A 23,786-nucleotide genomic window follows, 5' to 3' on the forward strand; every position below is an offset into this window, starting at 1 on the left:
ACAAAACTATTGCAAAGATTTATTTACTTAAAAAAACAACAACAATCAAAACATTTTACAGGAGCTATTCATAAACTAACATACTAATATGTAACTCACCCTAAGTTCTCATATTTGTCTTAGTCCCACATACAAAGGATCACTTACATTATCCAAGGGGGGAAAAGTTCACTAATCCTAAACCATGGAATATAGAAGTATTAATGATTTCCAATGTTGTGGTAAAATAGAAAGTCTCCTTTGCTTTCTAATTAATTTCCTCAGAATATTTAAAACTATGTGTGGGCTTCAAGATATTTAGATTACTACTGATGTAACTTTAGTTGAATCATTTGGGGGGGGGGGGGGGGAAAAAAAATCTTGTTTCATCCATCTTTTCACAATTAATCAGTTTATAGATGCCAGACTGAGGTTTTCACAGACTGCAATCTAGTTTCCCATAATGGCTATATCTAGCAAACCTTTTGCTACTATGAGAGACACCAGACTCAAATTAGACACGATCAGTGAATTTGAACTTGATGCTTGTGCTAATTATACACATCAAGGAAATTTGGGAAACCCATACCTCCCTGTTGAAGTTCAGGAAATAGTTGGTTTGATCTGTAAGGAAGATCTCCAAAGCTGACCTCCTCAGGTTGTACCGTCGCAAATGTATCTCTCGAATTTGAGAAAGATGCCATTTGAAATCAAAACCTACCCCTAGGAAGAGCATTTTGATTACTGAATTGTAATACATCAAGAACTTTTCATATAGACATAATGCAGTATCATTTCCAATCACTCCAGAGTTATTCCTAGAAAAGGCAAATTTTATGTGGCTTGAATAACCATTTTGCCAGGAAAATATTACTAGCTTCAGCTATTGTTCTGCTGAAAGAGGCATCAGGAAATATCTGACAGCGCGTAGAATTTGTTTTTGCTTTCTGATTAAAGACACATTATAAATGTGTTCTGTTGACAAAAAGTACAAACCAAACACCTGTGCTTTCTTAAACAGGCTCAAATAGAAGCTTTTATGTTTAGAATTCCCAGAATGCCAACTTCTTGATATACTGTTTTTGAAAATTTTACCATTATTGGCCAAACATTTCAGTTCACTGTTTTCATACCCAACTGTGTATATTCTATTAATGTTCACTAAATTAATATAGATGATTAATATTTACATACTAGTACATTTTAATAATTACTTACGACTACGTTTTAATCAATGTATGAATGAAACATTGTTTGTCAGGGAGAACAGGGAGGTGCCATTTAAACTGCAAATTAGAGTTTATGACTTTTTTTAGTCAGCAAACTTAATTCATTTTTTAAAATAAGTTAATTTTTTAAAGAACTACTAAGAACAGTGAATCAACTTAACAGCTGAGCAAGTACAGTTCCAGATTCTTGATTCTGAAGAGATCAGCCAGCCACTGACCACCAAGTACAATATTAATTTTAAGTACAGATCAACAACTTGTCTCTCTACAATTAATTTGACACTCATTCTCAAAAAAATCAAACTCAGCCTACTAAAAACAGAATGCTGAACTGCACTGAAAAGGAACAGATATTGATCATGCTTACCTTCCTCTTTTTCAATGCTACCATCAAAGAAATAGATGTGCTGGGTAGTGATCTCCAGCCTGCCAGGTATCACATCAATTACTGTAATGAGTTCACAGTCTTCAGACAATATTAGCTTTTCTTTCTGACTTTGCTCATCCTTCTCATCCCTACAAAAATACCACTAAGTGTTACAGGGTTGGGTAGATTATACAGTTGCTTAGGTAACTTGGTAAGATTACAGTTCAGAACATAATCAAATTTGAATGGCATTAAAAGTACAACATAAATTATATGAAGCTACTTCCATCAGATGGATGTTTCAGACTAGACTACCAAACACCATTTCATAGCATTGCTCTTCAGGCTTGATATTTCAGTCTCAGGAACAATGGACTTGACCTCCCTTGAAGTATGAAAACATGAGGCTGCATTTCCCTTTCTTATTTAATTGCTAGGTGCTTAAAGTCTCTGGCCCAGAGCAGAGCTGAGTCCTGGTTCATGTGACTAAAGTTATCTTCAAAAGTATTTGAAGTAATGGTTGCTCAGAAGTCTATATCTATAAACACACCACAAGCAAGCATTCAATAACCTCTAAGGTACAAGAAAATGCATCGGTATCACTCAAAGAAGTGTCACATCTCCACTGGACTTCAACAGCATAGACACACATAGATGCATGCACAACATCTCATATCCAGTTACTGGAGTGAAGCATTTGCTATCTCCCCCTGCCCTGTCACCTCCTCTTTTTTTTTTTTTTTTTTTTTTTTTTTTAAAGTGACACAAGTGACATGAAGGAAGCTCAGCAGGCCTTCTCTCTGGAATGCTCTTAAACACAGTGGCCTGTCTTGCAGATTAATGCCAACCAAGCAAACCTGCATGCTATGCAGCTGATGGTATAGGGAATGGCCCTAGCATCTATAGATAAGAGCCAGTTCCAGTCTGGTCTATGCCCTTGCAGGGCAGACTGCCTCTTGAGAATTATAGCCAATGTACATAGTAGAAAAGCCTCAACAGAAAAGCCTGTAGCTTCAGCTGCAGACCAACTGTGAGCAGTGAATCATTAACTTAGCCTCAGAAACATCTGCTCTGCCTTTTTTCCCTGGGGCTCTTTGTCTCATTGTTGACAATAAATCCAACTGCAACTTTTCTGCTGTTCAAAACTACTACAAAGCCCTGGACAGACTTATTAAGGCCAGACAAAGAAAGAGGGAATCTTTGTATGCTAATCAATGCCCAAAGTTGTTTCTCACTCCTCATCCCTAGCACAGAAACAATTTCAACTGTTCTACTCTGCTGTACTTACAAATTGGAACTGGCTGCTGTGTCTTCTTCTAGTAGTTCAAGAACATCATCTTCCAAGTCACTCACTTTCACCTGCTTCACCACCTCCAGAAGCAAAGACTCACTAGAGGGCTGTGTCTGGTGCACACCTATCATGGACAGATATTTCAGCTCAGAAAATTTTTTGCTACAACACTTTTGGAAAGCTAAACTACCGAGTGTATTTGCTACTGCTGAATCTTGGTTTTAACTGAGTAAGAAGCAAAGAGACTTCTTAAATACTTCTGGGAGCAAGCAGAACACTAAAAATACTCCCTGAACTACACTGAAATATATGTCAAATATAAAGAGAAGACATAAATACACAAGGAAATTTTAAACTGAATTCTGATGTGGACATTTCCAGTAAAGTATTTTGCAGTGTTCTGTTAGACACCGTTAAAGCATGCAGATTTCATGGAAATACATTGCATTTGTTTATTGCTTACTTGGGCTTACAAGAGTGTTGGAGTGTTGGTTTTTTTTTTGGTTTGAGTCTTGATATCCAATACACCTAACTTAAAGAACAGTCCACACCACTAACACAGCTGTTTGGTACACTTCTGAAACAAGGCGCTTCATATCTACACATTTTAATCATAAGCTCTAAAAGGTTTTAAACAAATATTGCCTGTTTAGTCTGATCTCATTGTTTCCATTTCTTGAAAAAATAGTCTTATGCAAGAAAGCTACGTGACTGCTTATTTTAAAACAAAGGAGTTCTTTAACTTTGGGGTTTTTTCAACAAAAAGACACATTTCAATTAGCAAGGGGAAATGAATACTACTCAGTAGGAAGATGCTGTTTCAGGTCAAAGCACCATTCTTATGTTATACATTTTACCATAGAGAAAATAAAGTAAAATCAAGATTTAAGTATCTATCATGCACCGATTCTTGAATACAAAGAGTAAAACGTGCAACTTTCTTCAGTAAAGACTGAAGAATCTCAAGTGAAATAGCAAATATAATACAACTTTACCTAAATTATCTCTCAGGTCACTAGCATCCTGATGAGAGTTGAAGTTGTAATTCTGCACTAGTTTTAGTCTCATACGTGAAAAGTTTTCCACATTTGAAAGTTTCCAATGAATTGGATGCTGTTTCCTAGGAAAACAGCAGGAAAAGAATATTTATAAAAAGTTAAAAGAAGGTAATGACTTATATGAAGGAACTGATTATAAAAGAGTACATATCTACAGAACTACTGATGATCCACTTGTACATTGAAAAACATACAAACAATAAACTGCATTTTAATTTTATATTTCATATTGCAGCTCTGATCATCCTAAAGCACTTTGTAAACAGTATTTATTTTCTACTGAAATACATCAAATTGTTGACACTTTGTTAATGACAATTAAAAGGGGGGAAAAAAAGGAAAAAAATCTTTATCCAGAATTTTCCCAAAAGCTAAGACAGGCAAAATGTATTCTTTTAAATTGAAATTAGCTTCCTGCATAAGCGAGACTCAAAGCCTTTATTAACAAGCCTATTCTCTCTTTTCCAACAAAACCACCGACCCATAGCATCTCTCAAAGTTTCTGCAATCACTTTGTTGATAACTAATTTTTATTTGTCACTTGGCAAGACAATCTAGTATCCAAGTAATGAGCTCAGCATTACACGTCAAACTTTGCATTTTGATAATTAAATGCAGAAAACATTATAAAAGATGCATTCAATATTAACGTCACATCTCAAGAATGGTTATCAGAGTCTATGTGACAAGGTTCTAACCATGTGAAAAGTTAGTCATGTGATCAAATTCCTTTTAAGCATCATATACCGTTTGATTTAAGAACTTCATTCTTACATTTCAGACCAAGGCCCACGTTCAGAGAGCAAGTAAAGCTGAGCGGCTCTCCACTGTCTCAGAGTAGCTGTGTGTTGACTATTAAGTTGCTTTAGCATGCTGTTGTACCGCAGATTTTCCTGTCGAGCCTTTCTGCTGAATGGTTCCACAAAATGTTCCTGAAAGACCACAAAAAATAAATCTAGCACCGAAATAACTCTGACCTTTGAAAGCACAGTTTCGTGACCTGCAAGAATTTTCATAAATTAAGAAGGAACAAAAAAAGTTTAGCAGTAAAAGCTTCTGAAAAATTAAGGTAATGCTTAAGAAAGAAACTTTAAAAAGCTTAGTACTGGAAGAAATGGCACCAAACTTCAACTTAAAGATATGAAGAAAGCATTATCAATGCTGAATCCATATAAAAGCAATTTTTCATGATCAGGAAAGTGGTCAGTATTGAAAATCCTATTACAATTTTTCTTCAAATTCTGGTATTCTAGAATGTGACTCATATTGTATTCTTACCTTTAGCCACTTGAATAAACAAGACTTACTACAAGGATCCTTATTAAGATGACAAAGGGAAAATAAGAGAAACATAACTTAGCTATGATATTTGCTGTAAATACCAGTTAATTCTAATGCTTAAACTGACTCTGGACCTTATACAGAAAGGTCAGTCCAGAAACAATTTTTCCACACACTAAATAGGAACTGTTCGCTGTTTTATAAGTTTTCATTGTACTGAAGTAGGGTTTAACAAAAACCAAACCCACCCACCCACCCCCCCCCAAAACCCCACACTGATTCATCTTATAATGGAGAAGAGGTTTTAATAATTCAAACCATAAATCAGAGTAAAAGCAGATGCAGCTTATAGCTGAGCGTAATTCTAGTTGCTATACTGTGAGAAAGGCCTAGTGTCCCAAAATAACTCTGCTTACAGCTAAGACTCTGAAATAGAAAAAACAGAATTACAAAGCATATCCTACAAGTGTATATAGTCACACTGCCCATAAAATCTTAAAACAATCAACCTGCCTACAATCACTTGAATTGGATCATCCTGGAATTCAGTTTCTCCATCTTTTAGAACGTAACTCCTGAGACAGTTCTAAGAGAAACGTGCACTCACTCAAAACCTTACCTGAAATTTAAGCTTACTTTCTCCTCCCTCCCGGTCTCGCTTGTGCATGTTCACCATAAATGCTTCGTAACAATCTTTCCAATAAAGTGCCATCTGCTCGTGATCACGTCTGAACGAATTTTCTTCATACTGCTTCATATTTGGAATAATCTGATTCCACCAAAACAAAAAGCACAAGGTGATTTCTGAATTAGTTCCTCTGCTTTCATTGCTAAAAAGAGGGGGAAAGTGATACAAATACTTACATATTTGTCAATATAAACTTGCCACTCATCAGAGCTGCAGTACTCTTGAAAGTCCTCAAAGAAAGATGGGCTGCCATTGGTAGGAGGCAATGAAGGGAGATGCAGGTTCATGAAGAGAAGTTCATAAATCTTGGATACCAATGTCCGAACAAGGGGAATCAAAAATGAGTAAGTTTCTGTCTTCTCTTCAATTGATCTACTCAAGATGCCTTCCAGCTTCCCCAAGAGGTAACATGCTTCAGGCTGGCTCTCAATTACTTTTGTCTGAAGGAGGGTGTTTAGTTTGGCTGCTGCCATAGCACAGACCTACACAGACAAACAACAAAAAATAAATGCAATCCTCAAAATAGCAATTTTGAGTAGCTATCTTTTTAGCACAGAAGTATGTACATATTCTGGCTGCATGCCAGGTAGCCTGAAGGCACACATGCATCAAATATGGGCACTGATCACTTATCCTGTGATAACCAAACCTGAGTCAGCTGCAACCCCAAAGTCACACAACTGCATTAAGACAATCACATCCCTAAACTAACAATCCTGGCTTTACTGAAGGGCTCATATGCCAGGAACAGCTCTGCTAACTTTGTTCCACATGTTGATTTGGCAGAACAGTCCAGGCTCATGTGCACTTAATGCATGTAAGCCTGAAACCTCCAATAAATGTATTTTATGGTAGAAACAAAAAGTCACAATGAGAATCACTTACTGACACTAGTGCCTACATAGTCCCGTCTTCAAACAGCTTGCTCTCTACCTCGCATGCTTAGGAAGTGTCCATAGACAAGACTATAGAGTAGATTTGCAAATGACAAGAACCAATAAAACATCTTCCCTATAGATAGATGAAAGACTGCCAGTCTGCTCACTGGTATGAGCAGCTCCCACATAAACCACAGTTCACAGAATCACTAAGGTTGGAAAGGACCTTCAAGATCATCAAGTCCAACCATTAATCCAGCGCCACCATGTCCCCTAAACCATGTCCTGAAGCGCCACATCCACACGTTTTTTGAACACTTCCAGAGATGGCGACTCCACCCCGTCCGTGGCCAGCCTGTTCCAATGCTTGACCACCCTGTCGGTGAAGAAATTTTTCCTAATATCCAATCTAAACCTCCCCTGGCGCAACTTGAGGCCATTTCCTCTTGTCCTATCACTAGTTAGTTGGGAGAAGAGACCAACACCCTCGTTGCCACAACCCCCTTTCAGGTAGCTGTAGAGAGCGATAGAGAGTTACATCAAACATGCACTTAAAACATTGGAATTTGCAACAAACCTGTAAGTTATCTTGTGCAATGAATCCAAGGAGCAACTGGACTTGCACCTGTGAAAGCCTGATTGCTTCTAGGCCAGCAGAGTACCAGACTGACAGGCTATCCATGAGAGTCACTAGTTCTTCCAAGAGCTATTGTAAAAATAGAAGATTTGCATGAAATAAAATTAACAACAGCTACTCCAGCTGGAGACACAATAATTTCAGAGAGCTGAATAAGAGGCTGTGTTCACACTTCTAACTTACTCAAACCCAGAAAATTATCCCAGAACACTGCAGTTAAACTAGTGATTTGAAATCATTCCTGACTACAGAAGTCTATCTAGCCCAGTATGGTAACTCAAGTATCTCCCCTGAATAAAGTAAAAAACAGTATATAGTATATATGCTTATGTTTTTCCTATAATTTAACTCCAGTAAATGCCATTTCCTTAGAAAAGTTAGTGACTCCCTGAGCAGGATTAATATGATTGAAAAGACACTATTATTACTAGCACAGATACCATATCAACATGCAATTTCTGAGTCCAGTATAGATAGATTTTATTCTTTTGCTTTGTATTTTAAATTATTTGAGTGCAATGCTCATATAATTTACCAGCAATAGCAATACACACAGTACCCAGAAAAGGAAAGCAAGGCTTCTTTCATGAATATCTAATTTAGTGAAATGCTTGAACCTTTGCAACAACTATTAATCTCTTTAAAAAAAAAAAAATAGGAGGCACGCCCCTTTCTGTCAGTATTTTAATACTAGAAGTGATACAAACCTTGTGAAAGGTAGGTATTCACAAGGCAAATGGCACATTTCACTATCTAGACACGTTTGTTTAAAACTAATGTACCTTGATAAATTCCCTAATAAGTTACTCAAATGTAAAAATCATTCTTTTGTTAGGCCCCAGAATCACATGAATGCTTCTGTGGCAGACTGAAGGCTGTCCTGCTTAGAATATTACAGTGCTTTAAATTCTCCCCAGGCACAGTGGAAAATAATTCATGAAAGTACTGTAATTTTCAATTCAGAGTTGGCAACAAGCACATCTCTAATTGCTCCAAAGTTCAGATCTCATTTCTAATTAGATTTCACTGAACAAGATCACAACAGAAGGCAAAGCTTCTACCAAGAAGAGACTTTTTGAAAAACAAACAATCAAAAGCTTTAAGATTAAGCTATGTTTACTTATAAGGAGGCATTCTGGAGAATAGCTTAGGAATTACTGTGTTGACAACTTAATATTACAGTCCCCACCCCCAAAGTAGGCTTAAAACAACCCTGATTTTTTAAGTATTTATCATGATATATTTATGGTTTTCATAGAATACCTCCCCCCCTTTCGCCTTGAAAAATGGAAAAGCGATGACAACTCAGTGAAGGAAGCAAGACCACTGCCAGAGGTTACATAAATGTTGAGGCAAATTATGGGTGTCTACAACATGTATGTCAAGAAGGCGGGAGAAACAGGCAGTTGACAGAAAGCTTCTTTACCTTACTACTTACTATGTTTGCTGGTCATTTTCTTCGTCAGACCTCATGTTTCTGACTCATATACAAAACTGAACTATTTGCATATATATGCACAAAGTCATGTTGAAACTCCAATATGGGTCAAAGCCCAGAAGTGACATTTCTCAGCTTGCAACCAAGAGAAGAGTTTTGGCTGGTCTTTTATTCAAGACACACATAATGAGTGATACATGCTGATAAAAGGTGCAAAATCTGCTTAGGTTACAACTGACATTGTTTCATTAGCTCCTGCATTTTCTGAATACTTCTCCAGTGTGAAGAGACCTGGATTTTCAATAAAGAGTACCACTTATAGGCCTATTTGATGTGCAAAATTAACTATGTTCCCTTTAGTAAGTATTCACACTTTCTTACTAATTAAGGGGCAATCTAATCCATTCCACTATGAACCTTTAGTCTGTAGTATCTATAGTTTAAAAACATATGCCTAAAAAGGGATGACAGTATCAAAGCTGACAACTTTTTAATTACTATTTCAGCCTATATACAGTGCTTCCATTATGCAGTTACTGTACCTTTTCTGTCCATAAATTTGAATTAACTAGTCCTTCTGCCTGCAGGAAATCTTGTACAATTAGCAAGAGCTTGAAGGCATTTTCAGCATGTGTAGGGAGAGCTTTTGAATCTCTGTTATCAGTGACTGACCATTCTAACATCTTCTCCAGCAAGCTGCATAGAAAACAAAATCCCAAAGTAATTATTACATGTGCTAAGTGTAAGTGGCTTTAAAAAAAAGATCCAATTAAGTATTTAATTGAATCCCTTAGTCTGCAGTGACATAACTGCTGTCTTCTCAATAAGCCAATGAAGTAAAAGAGATTTTGAGAAGCTCATTAAACCAGCAGTACAGTTTCAAAATCTTATGGCCACATGACACTACTAAATAGGTAGTAGAATATAGTTCTGACAGTGTATGAAGAGAGAGCAAAGAAAACTACATTTTGTTGGGAAACAACCACCATTTTCCAGCTTCACTAACGCCCCTTAACTTTTCTCTTTTTCCTCAAAAGGGATGAAAGAACCTGTCCTTGAACTGTACACTCACTTGAGTTTTATTTCATCAGAAGGTCGCAGCAACTCATTAGATATCCCCAGTTTGGTCAGTGCAGAAAACACCTGTCCTCTCTCAATCCAAGCAGCATCATCAGATTTTTCAATGCCTTTCCACATTATACACAGTAGGATGTCTGTAAGTAACTGTACGAGTTCATTATCACACCCCTACAAAAGAAGAGAAGTATTTACAGCCCTTGTAGTCTAGAACATCTTCAAATTGTTTCTCGGTTATCACAGTCTCTATGCTTGCATATTTCAGCATTTTTTAAAACTCTGCAGTCTAAAGTCCAACTGCTAAATACATGAAAATCCAAATATAAGAGACTGTGGAGACTGTGGCTTGCTTGTATGTTGTAATATATACTCACTTGACTTCTACACTATTTCAACCTGACCTTTAGCTACCCTTGCTTTTTTCACAGCAAGTCTACTCCACACCTCCTCTGGAAGATAAAGGCAGGGGGGGAGTTTGTAATTTTTTCTTTGCTTGTTTGGGGGTTGGTTTTTTTTGTTTGGGTTTTGGGGTTTTGTTTTGGTTGTTTTGGTTTTTTTGACCATCAAAGCTATGCCATCTAGACAAACAAAAAAGGTGACACATTACAAAAGGAAGTACCCCCACGCACTATAAAAGAGTTGTATTGTTTGCTTTTCTGTTGGAAGATGGGAGAGGAAAAAAAAAAGGGAGAGATTAAAAAAATAAAAAGGAATTGCAGACATTTGGAGAAATTAACCACAAAGGGAGTGAATTACTTACTCCTTGGTTTTCTAATAAAGAAAGATCAGCGGTGAAGCCCACATCATTTATAACACCCAGCTCTTTGTCAGGCTGCACAGAGAATGGTTTTGTGTTCTCTATAGGTGATGGTGTACTGGGCTGGCTATCTGTCATCTGATTCACAATGTCAGCCAATTCATAAGAGTCAGTACTGGACAGATCTAAACTCAAATGTGAAGGATTACTGTGCCACAATTCTTCTCGGTCCTCTGACCTAAAAGACATCTCTGTTGTGGACGCATCTTCCAGTGGCGTAACAGAGAAATGAGCAGGAACATCCAGGGATTTGTTGTCTTCCAAACTCCATTGATCAAGCAGACCATTAACAGATGCAAAGCTGACAGTTCTGTCTCCCTCTGTCTTATCAGGTTGATGCTTCTGAAGCTCTTCAGATTTTCCCCTTCCCTTGAAGAATCAGCCCTGTTCTCTTTAAAGCCAATCTGGACCTCTGAGTTTTCTTTCAGGAATAGTCTAATCAAAGTGTCCTGCCAGCCCAGCTGCTGAGAGATCTGTTGTGCTGCATCCAATTGGGAATGCAAAAGGTGCAAAACCTAAGGATAGGAGAAGATAACCCATACCTACATGTTAATTTTAGCTTGTAACTGCATTAATTCTAGCTTTTCAATTAGACATTTTACAATCTTACAACTTTTTTTGCCTTTTTTTAGAACCTTGTAAAAGAGCCACAATCCGTTAATAAAAAGCAAACAAACCACACAATTTTTCTCACTGGAAATATATATTTGAGAAAAAAAATTCTCAGGAGGGGAGGAAAGAAGCTATCAAAGCACATTGGTAAGTCCTCATATTTCAGCCACTCTTCTGCAACAATTCTTGCAAAAGCCAATTATCACAACGAATAATCTTATTAAGCCACTAGTCTTCAAAAAAAGAAAACCTAGAACAGAAAATATGCTTGACTAGGAAGTATTAATTAGTTAAAATAAAGCAAGCTGCAGTATTAATAGCTTACCAATAAGTGTAGATTATCATTTGACTTTTTTCACTTAGAGAAACCTTAATAGACAATATAGTGTCTCACAGCTACATTCAGTGCTACCAATTCCAGCAATACAAGCCAGAGAGAGTGCAGTTTAGGAAAAAGTCACTGCTGCTTCCCTATCTCTTCCCTACGTCCACAACCACTCTTTTAAACCACAATATATTCTATCAAAATAACACATTAAGAATACAAACAAAACTTTGATCACAGTCCTAAGCATCCTTTGAGAAAACTCAGTAACTCAAGGAGTTTACTAACTCTAATCTGCAGAAAACACAAACTATTTGAGAATCACGACAGAGGCTTTCCTTTTTGTTTTGGTTTTTAAAAGGACTTGAATACATTAAATTCACCATTAAGTGACAGATAGGCTTAATTTTTAACATAAATCATTGCTAAAGAAAGCAATAGCAACACATACTGCCACTGTGTCTCGAATAAATAAGATATCACACTGTACAGCTTATGGACAGTATTTGCGGTTTAAAGACAACAACTAACCTTTCTACAGATAACCACTCTCACGTTTATATCTGATCTATGAGCCAGATGAACTACAGCTATGAGATCTTTAAAATTCACAGCAGGATCTGTAGGGGAGAAAGAAAAAACAACACAAACGATATCATGCAAGAGAACGTAACAGCTAAATATTAAAAATGTTCTTGGAGGTCACCTCTACATCCATGGGTAGTAAAGGAAACAAACTTCAGGGAACTAAGAAAACATTAGCTGAGACTAATGGGAATTGCGAATAGCTGTGATAGAACAGCTCTGGTTTTCCTGAGCAAAAAAATTAGTATGTTGGCCTCTGAGCAGCAGGAGTTTACTAAAGGTATACACAACACTTGCCAATTACCTGCATACAGAACTTGGTTAAGAAGGTTTTTAATAAGAGAAACGGTAACTGGCGATTCATTCAGAAGCAGCCCCAGTCCAGAGTATCCCACTTCTCTGAGTCTCATACGGTGCTTACTACGTTCATAAACTTTAGTACATTTCAGCATCTCTTCCACAATCTACACAAAAAAGTATACACAAATGTAAAATAAACACAAGGGAACATCCAGATGTCAAACTTAATTGTGTATGATATAACATGCTGCTCCACTGTTTTTAAAGTTTACTTTGTAAGCTAACTCAAACAACTTGGACGACTTTTTTTTTTTTAAAATCCCAATACTTCAAGAGAACACTAATTTCCTTGTGACTATGGCAGTAAACAGTAACATCTAGCTAACATAACAGAAAAGAGAAGAAAAAATTAAAACTTGGATTATTAGTATCTTTACAATTGCATACACTTCTGCAGTCAGAACGCTGAAAAATACAAACGTATTGATTGATTTAGGAACATATAATTCAATTCATTACCTTGAACACAAGTTCTCTAAGCCGGTCAGAGTATCTTTGATGCAATAACAGAGTGTAAAGAATATCAGCATTTCCTGGTTCAAAAAGCAATAAAAAAAGCTGGTCTGGGGATGGGCTGGAATGAAGTAGACTGAAGAGAATGTCCAGAATTCCACACAGCTACAAAATTAAGACAACTAAATTAATTCACAGTTCAATCAGACTTCCTGCTCTGTTTGGGGAAAATTTTCTTGGCTTTTAAATTTTACCCTTTGCTTGTTATAAACTAGACATCTTGTCTGCTCAATATTACTGCATTTAAAATTACATTTTTTCAGATACATTTTTTCTATATATAGAACACCGTACCAAACCGTAATTAGAGCTACAAAGCAAGTTTAAGTTCTGTTGATGTCTGCAAAGAAACCACATCATTACAACTTCTGATCACTTGAAGTCCAATTCACTTGGTTTTGTAAACCAAGAGGATTTTTCTAATGGCAGTATTACACATCATGCGCTATCTGCCCTTTTCAGGGAAAAAAAAATAGCTAGTAGAAATATGGCCACCTGCAGAGCTCTTTGTCAAGTTTCCAGTGTGCTTCTATAACCTGCCTCAGCTACATCTAAATAGAACCACGCATCAAGTAACAATTTGCTTGTCGTCTTGGTTTGTTTTGTTCCCCCTCTCTTTTAAGCACACAAGACACAAAATTCCTAAACACCAAGAAGCAAAAACCAAAACATGTACAGTTTAAAGTATTAATTTATGCCATATTGGATACCTGTTCTTCTTCATTTGTGGCAGTTATATATCCTATGATGCTCTGTATTTCTTCATGTGTTCCACCTTTGCTCAGGAAGTATCTGATCAGTCCATAGAGGGATGTACGTATTGTTCTCAGGTCATCAGGAACCAAATCACTGTCTTTACAGCCACTCCTATACACCAACAGACAGAAAAAGCAACATAACTTCTTCGTGACTCATTAATAGCAATTTGATTGTGCTAGTTTTGCAATTTTTCATCTACTCAGATACCAGGGCACCAGTTACCAATTTTTACTGAAGGCAACTGCATAGTAATAAGCAATAGTAGATCAGACTTACCAAGTCTATAGAAGCCCTGAAACGTAGACTTGTACTGATCTGGATAAAGGTCAGGATTTCAGATTTCCCCCTCCCACCCTCTAAAGGCAAGAGCAAGGTCTCTAGCCAATCTTCCTCAATGACATAACTATATTCATAAGCAAATACAAATCACCAAGGGTGAAAGCTAGAATTTTGAATTCCTAAAGAAGTCCTACTTCAACTTCTACAAGAATGTAAAAAAACAAAATAGCTTAAAATTATAAACATCCTCTCTTTTCATAATGGTAACGATCTATAACTTAGTTTGCATTGTTGATAAGAAGTCCTTCAATTTTGTAATTTTAATGACTTTTCCAAGCATTTATGGCATCATTGACGTAAATTTTATATAATCCTATCATAAAAATTCAAGTCAAGGAAAAGTAGCATGTCAAATGGAAAAAAAATTAATGCAATTTTGAAAATCAAATCAACCACCAAAAGCCAACCTGCAGTTTTATTTATTAATTTTCTCACTAGGATGATGGGGGGAAAAAACCCAACAGCCATATACAATAAATAAGGAGGAGTTAGAAGAGGTAAAACTCATACCCATAATAAATCCTGAGTGTGTCTAGAAGAAATTGCACACCAAATTTTTTTCTGAAGAGTCTTCTGCTGTCTTTGATGATTGTAGAAAGATATTGTATATGCCCTACAATATAAAGTTTTGTATTAGAACTTAAATAAATATGTGAAGTGAAGAGGTGCTGTGTCTTGGCACAGTTGCCCAAGTCCAAGAGCTCACCAATTCTGAAGGGGAAGTCCCCACTGTTCCAGATACTGAAGTCAAAAAGTAAGTGTTGATACATCTGTTGCAACAGCTGTATGTTCTTTTCTACTGAGACTTGTTCTATCAACAACTGTACAGCCATCAATACATTCACATCCATTAAGTTGCTTGGCACCTTTCAAAATAACAAGTGTTAGCACTCAAAATATTGAATATCCTAATAAAATTCATTTTTTAAAATAAGATTTTGAGATTATCTTCTACAGCAATGTCTGCTTCCATTACAGCAGTACAAGAAACACAAAACCAGTCTAGTTTGAAGAACCATACAACACAGTATCTATAACAAAAAAAAGCAGAACATGAAAAAAAGACAAACCACCCATGTTTCACTTTGCAGATCAATACCAACTCCTCACACCTTTTTGTTTTCAGAAACATGAGAAAGAAAAACATATACTAAGGAGACCCTTGAAGATGCTCCCATCCTGGCCAAACTAAGAATGTTTCAAAGTAATGAGGACCTCATCCAAAACATTAACTAAAGGGTGTTTCTCAAATTTGCTCACCTTCTGTAACAAGGCTCCTAGGGTGGCAACTCCATGGGAGTGAATGAGATTTTCTTGATTAACATGGTGTCTCTGAATAAAGTGTTTTATCATCAAGATGAAAGTTGCAACAATGTTCTTCTCCAGGCGTGCTTCTGCAAAACAGACCAACAATAGTAAAAGCCTCATGGTTTATTTTTGGACCACTGCATAAAAGTAGAGGGGAAGAAGTAAAATCAAGCATTAGCATTCCTCGTTATTTCCTGAACTTCTTAACTTGTTTTATGTTTGATCCCTAGCTGTAGGCTGTTTTTAGATTTTTCCAGTGCACAGTCATAGCCATTTCATGCCTCTCCCGAACTGGCTGTAGGTTACAGACAAACTTCTCTTTCAGTTACGATCTTTTACATATGCTGCAGTTATTCTCCCTCTGTAGTTGCAAACTTTCTAGCCATGATACACATAAAAATTTAGAGACAGAGAGAAAAAGATACTTTCTTTTTAGCTTGACTCCACCATTTCATACTTGAAACCAAAAAAATGCTGTTTTCCGTTGCAAGGTCTGATTTCCCAGTGGTTTCTGTTAAGATCAAAATTCACTCTCCATATTAGTACAGTTAAAAAAAAAAAATCTATTCTTAAAGCTTCCTTTCCCCCTTTTTTTTTAATTTTAATACTAATATCTGACTTTGTGTGGATGAGGTAGGAGTCTGAACATTTTCCTAAGAAAAGAAAAGTTTGGCTAAAGACTAAGAAGTGCTTTTCTGATGCTGCAAAGTCTTCATGTGGCTGGCTGACCCAGCACCTAGTTGTAGGAAAGCTCCTCCTATTGATAGTAGTAGGCTTTGTATCAAACATAATTTCTGAAAATAATCAGAACAAACTTTTCAAATACAAATTTAAAAACTGCATACTTTTACACTAATGTAAAGTAAATCATAAGAAGAAAAATACTGCTATTAAATATAGCTATATTTGAAATATGTCAGAAAGTTAATTTTACATACTGGTGAACTCCTGGTATCCAGTATATCAGGTATCTAGGAAGAAAAAGAGCCTTCCAGCTTTACATAGATACTCTGGAAAAGCCAGTACATAATAAAACAGCTTTCTGTCATTCATAGGAAGATTTTTAAAATCAAGCTTAAAAATTATTTCAGTTCAACTGTTCTTTTCTACCTGATGCCTTTGTGGATGACAATACCACCCAGTCTTCCTCTACAGGAGTAACTAGTTCTGGAGGTAGAGTTTCCCCTTCAGACTTCTCAGGCATCTGTCCACCAAGAAAACTGATCTGCTCCAGTAATGGAAACAGCACATTCACTCCACCAATACAGTTGATCATATCCTGTAAGAGAAAAAGGAAGACAGACATCACCATAAGTCAAATCCCCTAAACTATGTAACAGAAATTTACTCCAGATAGAAGGAACCTTACATACTCACAAATTCATCAGAATGTTTCACATGCCACTTTCAAACTAATTTAAAACACTGTGTTTAACAACAGAGCTGCCCAAGTTTTAGACACTGCAACTACACACATGCCTTTCTGTCAGTTCTTGTTTTGAAAGTGCATTTTTACATTTTCTTCCTCCTCCCCCCATATAAACACAGGAAACTGAAGGATACAAATCTCAGAAGGAATCTTCTGCCAATTATATTTGAAAAATAGGAAAAATATATTTTTACCTTTTCTACATTACTTGCAGCAAACAGTAAGAAAAGATTATACACACCTGTGCTTTAATCATATTCCTGTAAGATTTTTTTAACTTCAGGCAGTTCAAAAATAATAAAATTTTATATTTTTTTAAAAGTAACTTTATTAATACCTCTTTTTAAAATTCAAGTCTCCTAAGCCCCCTTTTCCCCACACCGCCTCACAAGCAGGGATAGCATGAGACTTGAAATAATACTTCTTGTGGTAAAGTATAACATATTCAAATCATAAGATTTCTAGAAGTGATTCACAATGCCACTTAGAAAATCAGGATCTCGGCAAGCTAGCCAGAGACACCTATTCAATTACCCAGCTTAGTCCAATGAAAACTATCATGTAATAAAATTTTAACATCCAAAATCACCCAATATACTGTCAGCCAGTCTATTAACAGACTCTGCTCTGCGCTGGTGAGGCCTCACCTGGAGTCTGTGTCCAGGTCTGGGCTCCCCAGGTCAAGAGAAACAGGGAACTTTTGGAGAGAGTCCAATGGAGGGCTACAAAAATTAAGGGACTGGAACATCTCTCGTATGAGGAAAGGCTGAGAGACCTGGGGCTGTTTAGTCTGGAGAAGAAAAGGCTGAGAGGGGACCTTATCAATGTCTATAAGTATCTGAAGGGTGGCTGTCAAGAGGATGGAGCCAGTCTCTTTTCAGTAGTGCCCAGGGAGGGGACAAGGGGCAAAGGGCATAAACTGCAGCACAGGAAGTTCCACCTCAACATGAGGAAAAACTTCTTTACTGTGAGGGTGATGGAGCACTGGAACAGGCTGCCCAGAGAGGTTGTGGAGTTTGTGGTTGTGGTTTCTCTTCAAAACCCAACCGGACTTGTTCCTGTGCAACCTGCCCTAGGTGATCCTGCCTTGGCAGGGGGATTGGACCAGATGATCTTCAGAGCTCCCTTCCAACCCCTACCATTCTGTCATTCTGTGAACATGAGATACCATTCTCTCTCCCAGTCAGAAATGTTGGGGAGAAGTGGAGAAAATAATCTTTCTTCTCCATAGTTTTCTACTTTTTCAATTGTTACTCTGCTCCATGTGTCTTTACGATGCCCCCTTTCCAGCCCACATTTATTAAGGTGAGTTTAACAAAATTGAACAGTTAAACTAAGAAAGTTTTTTAAATCTGCGAAATTTCTCATGGATGAAGATTTCTGTGTTAGTTGAGCAAAACAAGAGGCACCACAAACCCGCAGTTTTTGGAAACAGAAATCAACTTGAAAAACAGAATTTGCTGACCTACAAGACAGCAGTAGCTATAGCTCCTTCTAGGCTGTAACTATCTCCTCATGAGCTCCTGATCAGCTCTTGTGTTTTTTCCTCATTCTAGTCCTCCTCAAGAGGGTGCTAAACTCCATCATGTTTGTTAATGAATGCTCCTCCTAAAACTAGTACTCACAATAGGCTTTCTCATAATGCCAGAGATATTAACACCCCTCACCCACCCCTCTTCCCACTACTGGGTGAGGAGAACAAATTGCAGTATTTTCAGACTATTCAAATCATAGCAAAATTAAGCAGCAAGTGCCTGAATTTTCTTAACATTAATCTCCACAAGTCGGCATATGCACAGTGTAGGTCTAACAATATTTTCTTATTAATTAGTTTGCTAGTACAGTTGATTGTTCACTGTTCTTAAGAAAAAAAGCAGCTCATATTTATTTGTTCATACATTTTTCCTCAAGGCAAAACAAGATGTGGTATTCTACTGACAAGTTTTCTACACTCAGACTTTGGATTTTATTTTCTCAAAGCTACAAGCCCTTCATCAAAGATTCTGCCTACAAAATTGAATTGGATGTATTTTATCTAAATTTAAAGAAATAAATCCTTATTTATGTCACTGTTTCTGGATCAAAACCTGACACTGCAAATAACTTGATTTCCTCATGCACAGAGCTAAGCCTGGCTTTTTTTCATGCTAATACATGTTAGTGATCAGGGAACAAATAAGAAGCCAGGTACACAGACATATTTATTAAGCTGGTGTGGATTTCATGGTTTCCTCCTCCTCTCCATGAACTAGCAAGTAGAAGACCATTTGCTATTTTACACAGAAGACATCTAATGGACATGTAACTTGCATAAATGGTATTCTGTTTGTGGAGCACCAAGAAAATCTAAACCACTAATACTAAACCTCATTGGCAGTGTTGAGTTGACAAAATTGTGAGTTTTAATTCTATAGTATAAAGTCAGATCTGAACTGTCAGTGGCATGAGACTAAGAAATTAACTGATTAACCAGAAGGACCTAAGGACCTTATGTGTTGATTAAGAAAACAGAACAAAAAATAAAAACCAAAATATAGGACAGTTTTGCTATAACAATGTTTGAGTCAGAGACTAGAAACAGGTTTAGCCAGAAAATGTTAAATTTTAAGCTCCAATGCTAATATTGCAGTAGTGCTGTGATTACAACTGCTAGCAAAGTTAAACAAAGATCATCTGCATAGGCTGTAAGAATCAAATATCCCAGTGTATGCAACAATAAGGAAAAAATATTTGACAATTAGCATATAGCAGAGACAGAATAAGGTATAACACTTTAGTGAGTATTTGGTGTTTTTTCTTAAGAGATGCTTCCGGACTGTGCTATCATCTAGTCCTGCCAACCGCAAACCAAAAGACAGCCAGATTAACTTACCTCTTTAAAAAAACAACCACAAAACTAGATTCTTGTAAGATTTTAACTCCATACCTTGTTTTCTGCTGAAGTTAGACTGCAATTCAATAATATTTTTTTATATGACTAACACAGCAAAAGTCACAAGTGTTAATTTAACCCTACTAATCTTAATCTAATTCAGAGTTTGAGACTGCAAGAAAACCATAACAGAATCCCCTAGAGACAATAAAATGCTTTCAATACACAACATGCATTGAACAGATTATGAAGAGTAGCCAGCTACCATAAAATATCTTAATGCATCATCTATGACATTAAGACCGCCAGCCTTTTACGGTCACCACAAATGTAATGAAATACTACTCCAGCTACAGCATTAACCCATTAATTCTCATTATAAAAGCATGCTGTATCTGCTAAATGTCAATGGCATTATGATAACAACTGCTGGCATTCCAAAAGTTAGGTGAACATATGCAGCCACTGTCATATTCACATCAGGTTCTGCTTCTTCAGTATGCATTTACCTTGATGTCCCAGTTGACTACTTTGTTTCCAGTTAGTCGTCCATGTAAAAGATTTGAAGACAGGTCAAGACAAATTGGATTTCTGCAGGCCTGTTAAACAAATGAAGAGGGTACAATATCATTTAGGAAACAATTTACAGATCCTTCAATACATAAGATTTCTGAATGATGCATAATATCTTTCAGGAAGTTAGTGCTATCGGGTTGATATTAAAGTATTTAAACAATTTGGAACCCCTGGAACATCTTTTATGTTACCTTAGATCTGACATTCACAATTGTACAAGATAATTCTGTCCTTTTGCCAAACAGGAACAAAACCTACTATCTCTGCAAGACAACAGTTTAAGAAAGCTCCCACCACTCCTTATTTTCCCAAAATAACCACAGTATAAAGATGGCACGTTCACCTGTTCTATGAAACAGCAACGGCAAAACAAAACAAAGACCGTCTAGAACATACTCTTAAATCACTGCACACTGTGTAATCAAAAAGAGAAATTACTTGTTGTTTCATACCTTTGGTGTGTAATGAAGCAGCACCTTACTGGGGAGATCTGCTACTTCAGCCTCTTGAGACTTCCATGGAGTTAAACAGTTTGGACCTATTAAAAAAAATGATACAAAAAATTACATACTTATAACAATATATATTTAAGAGTTCACTGGATACTAATGTTGACCTTCACAAATTTTATACTACTATACTTCATTGCAACAAAAAATAAGACACTCCAAACCGTACCTACTTGAGGCATGCTTTGAAGTAATCTCTATGACTTAAATCAATCATTCCATAGAGTCTACTTAAAAAGAAATACTTTCTTGATAAAAAGCTAAATTATACATTTTATACATTCAAACAGCTCTAATGTTTCTGTCTTTACAAATACCTATCTCATATTTGTCACCAATCTCTCCATCATTAAGCCCAAAAGTCCAGAAAGTGAGTAATCTTCAAGGCAGTTTTGTTTAGTAATACAAAATATTTCCTTCAAACGATGGAAGTGCTTTTACATTAACCTGTAACAACCTCAAGTCATTATGGAATTTAATACTTTAACACCTTAAACTGTAAGACATAGCTTACCAGAATATTTTTTTTAAATGACCCAATAATTATTAACTGATTCTTGGGGAAAAATCCTCAAGCATAAATCAGCTTTAAGTGGCCTGTCAAAACAAGGGCAATACTTTAAAGAGTCTCAACTCACATATAGGCAAACAGTAGCAAAAACTAAGAACGTATAAAGGAAAATACCATCTAACATTGTGATTTTGGCAGGTCTGTACCTATGATAAATAGATGAGTTTATGCAAACATAGCATTTTAAATAAAACTTCATAAAATACTTATCATTCCATTTTAAGCTTATTTGTTGTAAGGCCCTCTCACTTAGGTCAGCTCTGCAATTCTTCTGGATTGTAACTTCATTATGTGTCTGTGTAGAGCAAAGCTCAGTGGGGTCTTGTCCATAACTCACCCCTTTTATTCCACTAAAACCAGTACAATCACCACTTACCTGCTAAATATAATGCTTTCACCTGAGGAGGTTGCAGTGCTTCATGAAAGATGATAACTGATCCAAGTTGGCCCTCCAAAGATGTCGGACATCCCCATTCACTGTCCTGAGTCCCTGCTGAGATCATCTTGGTGATGAGCTCTGGTTTTCCAAGCATCCCACCCCAACTTCCTGTAGAGAGAATGCCTCCAAGTGATGTCCGATGGGGCAAAATAGGGGAGGAAAAAGGCGGATCTGGTATCTGAGATGGAGGAGGAGTTGTTGTTCTTTGACCAGCTGAACCGATGCAGCAAGAAGTAAAAGACTGGAGAGTCGCGCATGGAAGAAAGGAAACAACACACATACTGTAAATCTAACCTCCTTCTTTCACAGTTTACAAAGTAAATCTGAAGACTATCTCTGGCAAACATGAGCTAAATAAATTAAACCACCAGCAAAAAGTTCTGGCATGCCCTGCAAAAGAAACAATCCAGCGCTATAGTCTCTCCCCCCCGTCCCCCCCAACAAGGGGGGCGGGGGAGGAGAGGGGGGTGGCGGGGGCATATACTTTCCACAACAGTATAGAGTACCCTTTCTCCAATTAAGAGCAATTTGGTCACCTCAGCTGTTGTGTGACCTCTGTCAGGAGCAAAGCCAGAAGGATGGTATTCCAGATACCCTAGTAAACATTCCTCTTCTGGATTATATTCCAAAATACTAGCCCAGCATTTCTCGTATCAGTTATTCCACTCAAATACAGATGCTCTCATGGGAAGCTTACCTGCCCTGCTTTTAGCTACCTTGATGTTTATGGTGCTTGTTCAGAGTTTTAATCCAGTTTTAACTCGCAATGGAAATTACAGTTACTCTAATTTTTCAAGTGTTATACTGATTTTACTATGACTGTGTCCAATTTAAGTATCTGCTCAACATACTTAAACATTAAATCAAGATTTTCAAAAGAGGGAATAATATTCAATGTTATAGCCCAGTTTAAATCAGATTTGTTCCATAAAAAGAACGGACAACGCTTACAAAGAAAATGATACGTGACATATACTCATTTTGATGGCTAGTGTGGGTTTTTTAAGCTAAATGTGCACATGTTCAAAATAGTTTGATTAACTGTCTGTAAACTGCTCACCCAGCTAACAAAGCAGGTATAAGATTAGCATATTAAGGGAACATACAGAAAATACAAGCAAAAAAAGTTACTGCTGAAAACAACAGGGAATATTTCTCATTGAGTACTGTCACACCAATCCTACTGGCAGAAGTGTGATTTATTATGATTTACTCATCATAAATTATGTCAGTATGTCCAGGTAATTATGTTGGGGAAAACCCCACAATCTAATCAAGGTAATCTGGTTTGGGGTTTTTTGTTTTTAAAAATTGAGATGACCAAAAAAGCACTAATTAATGGTTAGTTATACTCCAAATTGATACTCTGGACACTTCTCTCAACTCAAAGTTGACTAGAAGCTTATTAGCAATACACTAAGTTATCTTAAACTCTTATGCAATTTCCAAATTAAAAAAGCCAACTATGTTCTCACTGTTCTAGGAGAGCTCATCAGGACAGGGGTATGACTCAGAAGGTGAACTTACTTCATTCATGGCAGGGAATCGAAGTGGGGCAGAGACCTTCTGCTGACCATTGACATAGATGTACACAAGGCTCTGACCAAAGGGTCTCTTTCCAGGCATGTGAACAATAGTTATGTTGTGCTGGTTAAGCAATATAAAATAATTAAGTCATTATTAAAAAGGAGTAAAATGACTGTATGGAAATGTTTAACTTCACCTCTACTAATCTGGTGAGGAAACCACTTAAGAAAATAAATCCAAAGCACCAACAAGAAGATAAGACCACCTATCAGCTGCTTCCATTTTAAAGTAGTTTACATGTAAATATATTTTTGAAGGGAAA

At 36.8% G+C, this 23,786-nt stretch overlaps 1 protein-coding gene across 1 annotated transcript in view; it reads right to left on the reverse strand.

The window, feature by feature from the left end:
* Positions 1-568: 568 nt before the first annotated feature.
* LOC104617381 (neurobeachin-like protein 1) overlaps positions 569-23,786 on the reverse strand; it is a gene marked incomplete at both ends in the record, with an annotated part of 69,642 nt that continues 46,424 nt past the window's right edge. Inside the window, 24 exon segments of the mRNA XM_010282692.1 lie at positions 569-702; positions 1,576-1,724; positions 2,864-2,990; positions 3,862-3,986; positions 4,699-4,856; positions 5,825-5,974; positions 6,070-6,375; positions 7,349-7,477; positions 9,389-9,542; positions 9,919-10,094; positions 10,684-11,099; positions 11,102-11,255; positions 12,209-12,297; positions 12,567-12,726; positions 13,082-13,240; positions 13,846-13,999; positions 14,744-14,846; positions 14,940-15,099; positions 15,494-15,627; positions 16,652-16,820; positions 20,352-20,441; positions 20,871-20,956; positions 21,875-22,178; positions 23,465-23,584. Of these exon segments, the coding sequence (XP_010280994.1) occupies positions 569-702; positions 1,576-1,724; positions 2,864-2,990; positions 3,862-3,986; positions 4,699-4,856; positions 5,825-5,974; positions 6,070-6,375; positions 7,349-7,477; positions 9,389-9,542; positions 9,919-10,094; positions 10,684-11,099; positions 11,102-11,255; positions 12,209-12,297; positions 12,567-12,726; positions 13,082-13,240; positions 13,846-13,999; positions 14,744-14,846; positions 14,940-15,099; positions 15,494-15,627; positions 16,652-16,820; positions 20,352-20,441; positions 20,871-20,956; positions 21,875-22,178; positions 23,465-23,584 (3,906 nt within the window).

Source organism: Phaethon lepturus, unplaced genomic scaffold (genome assembly GCF_000687285.1).
Source record: "Phaethon lepturus isolate BGI_N335 unplaced genomic scaffold, ASM68728v1 scaffold1202, whole genome shotgun sequence".
NCBI classification, from domain to species: domain Eukaryota; kingdom Metazoa; phylum Chordata; class Aves; order Phaethontiformes; family Phaethontidae; genus Phaethon; species Phaethon lepturus.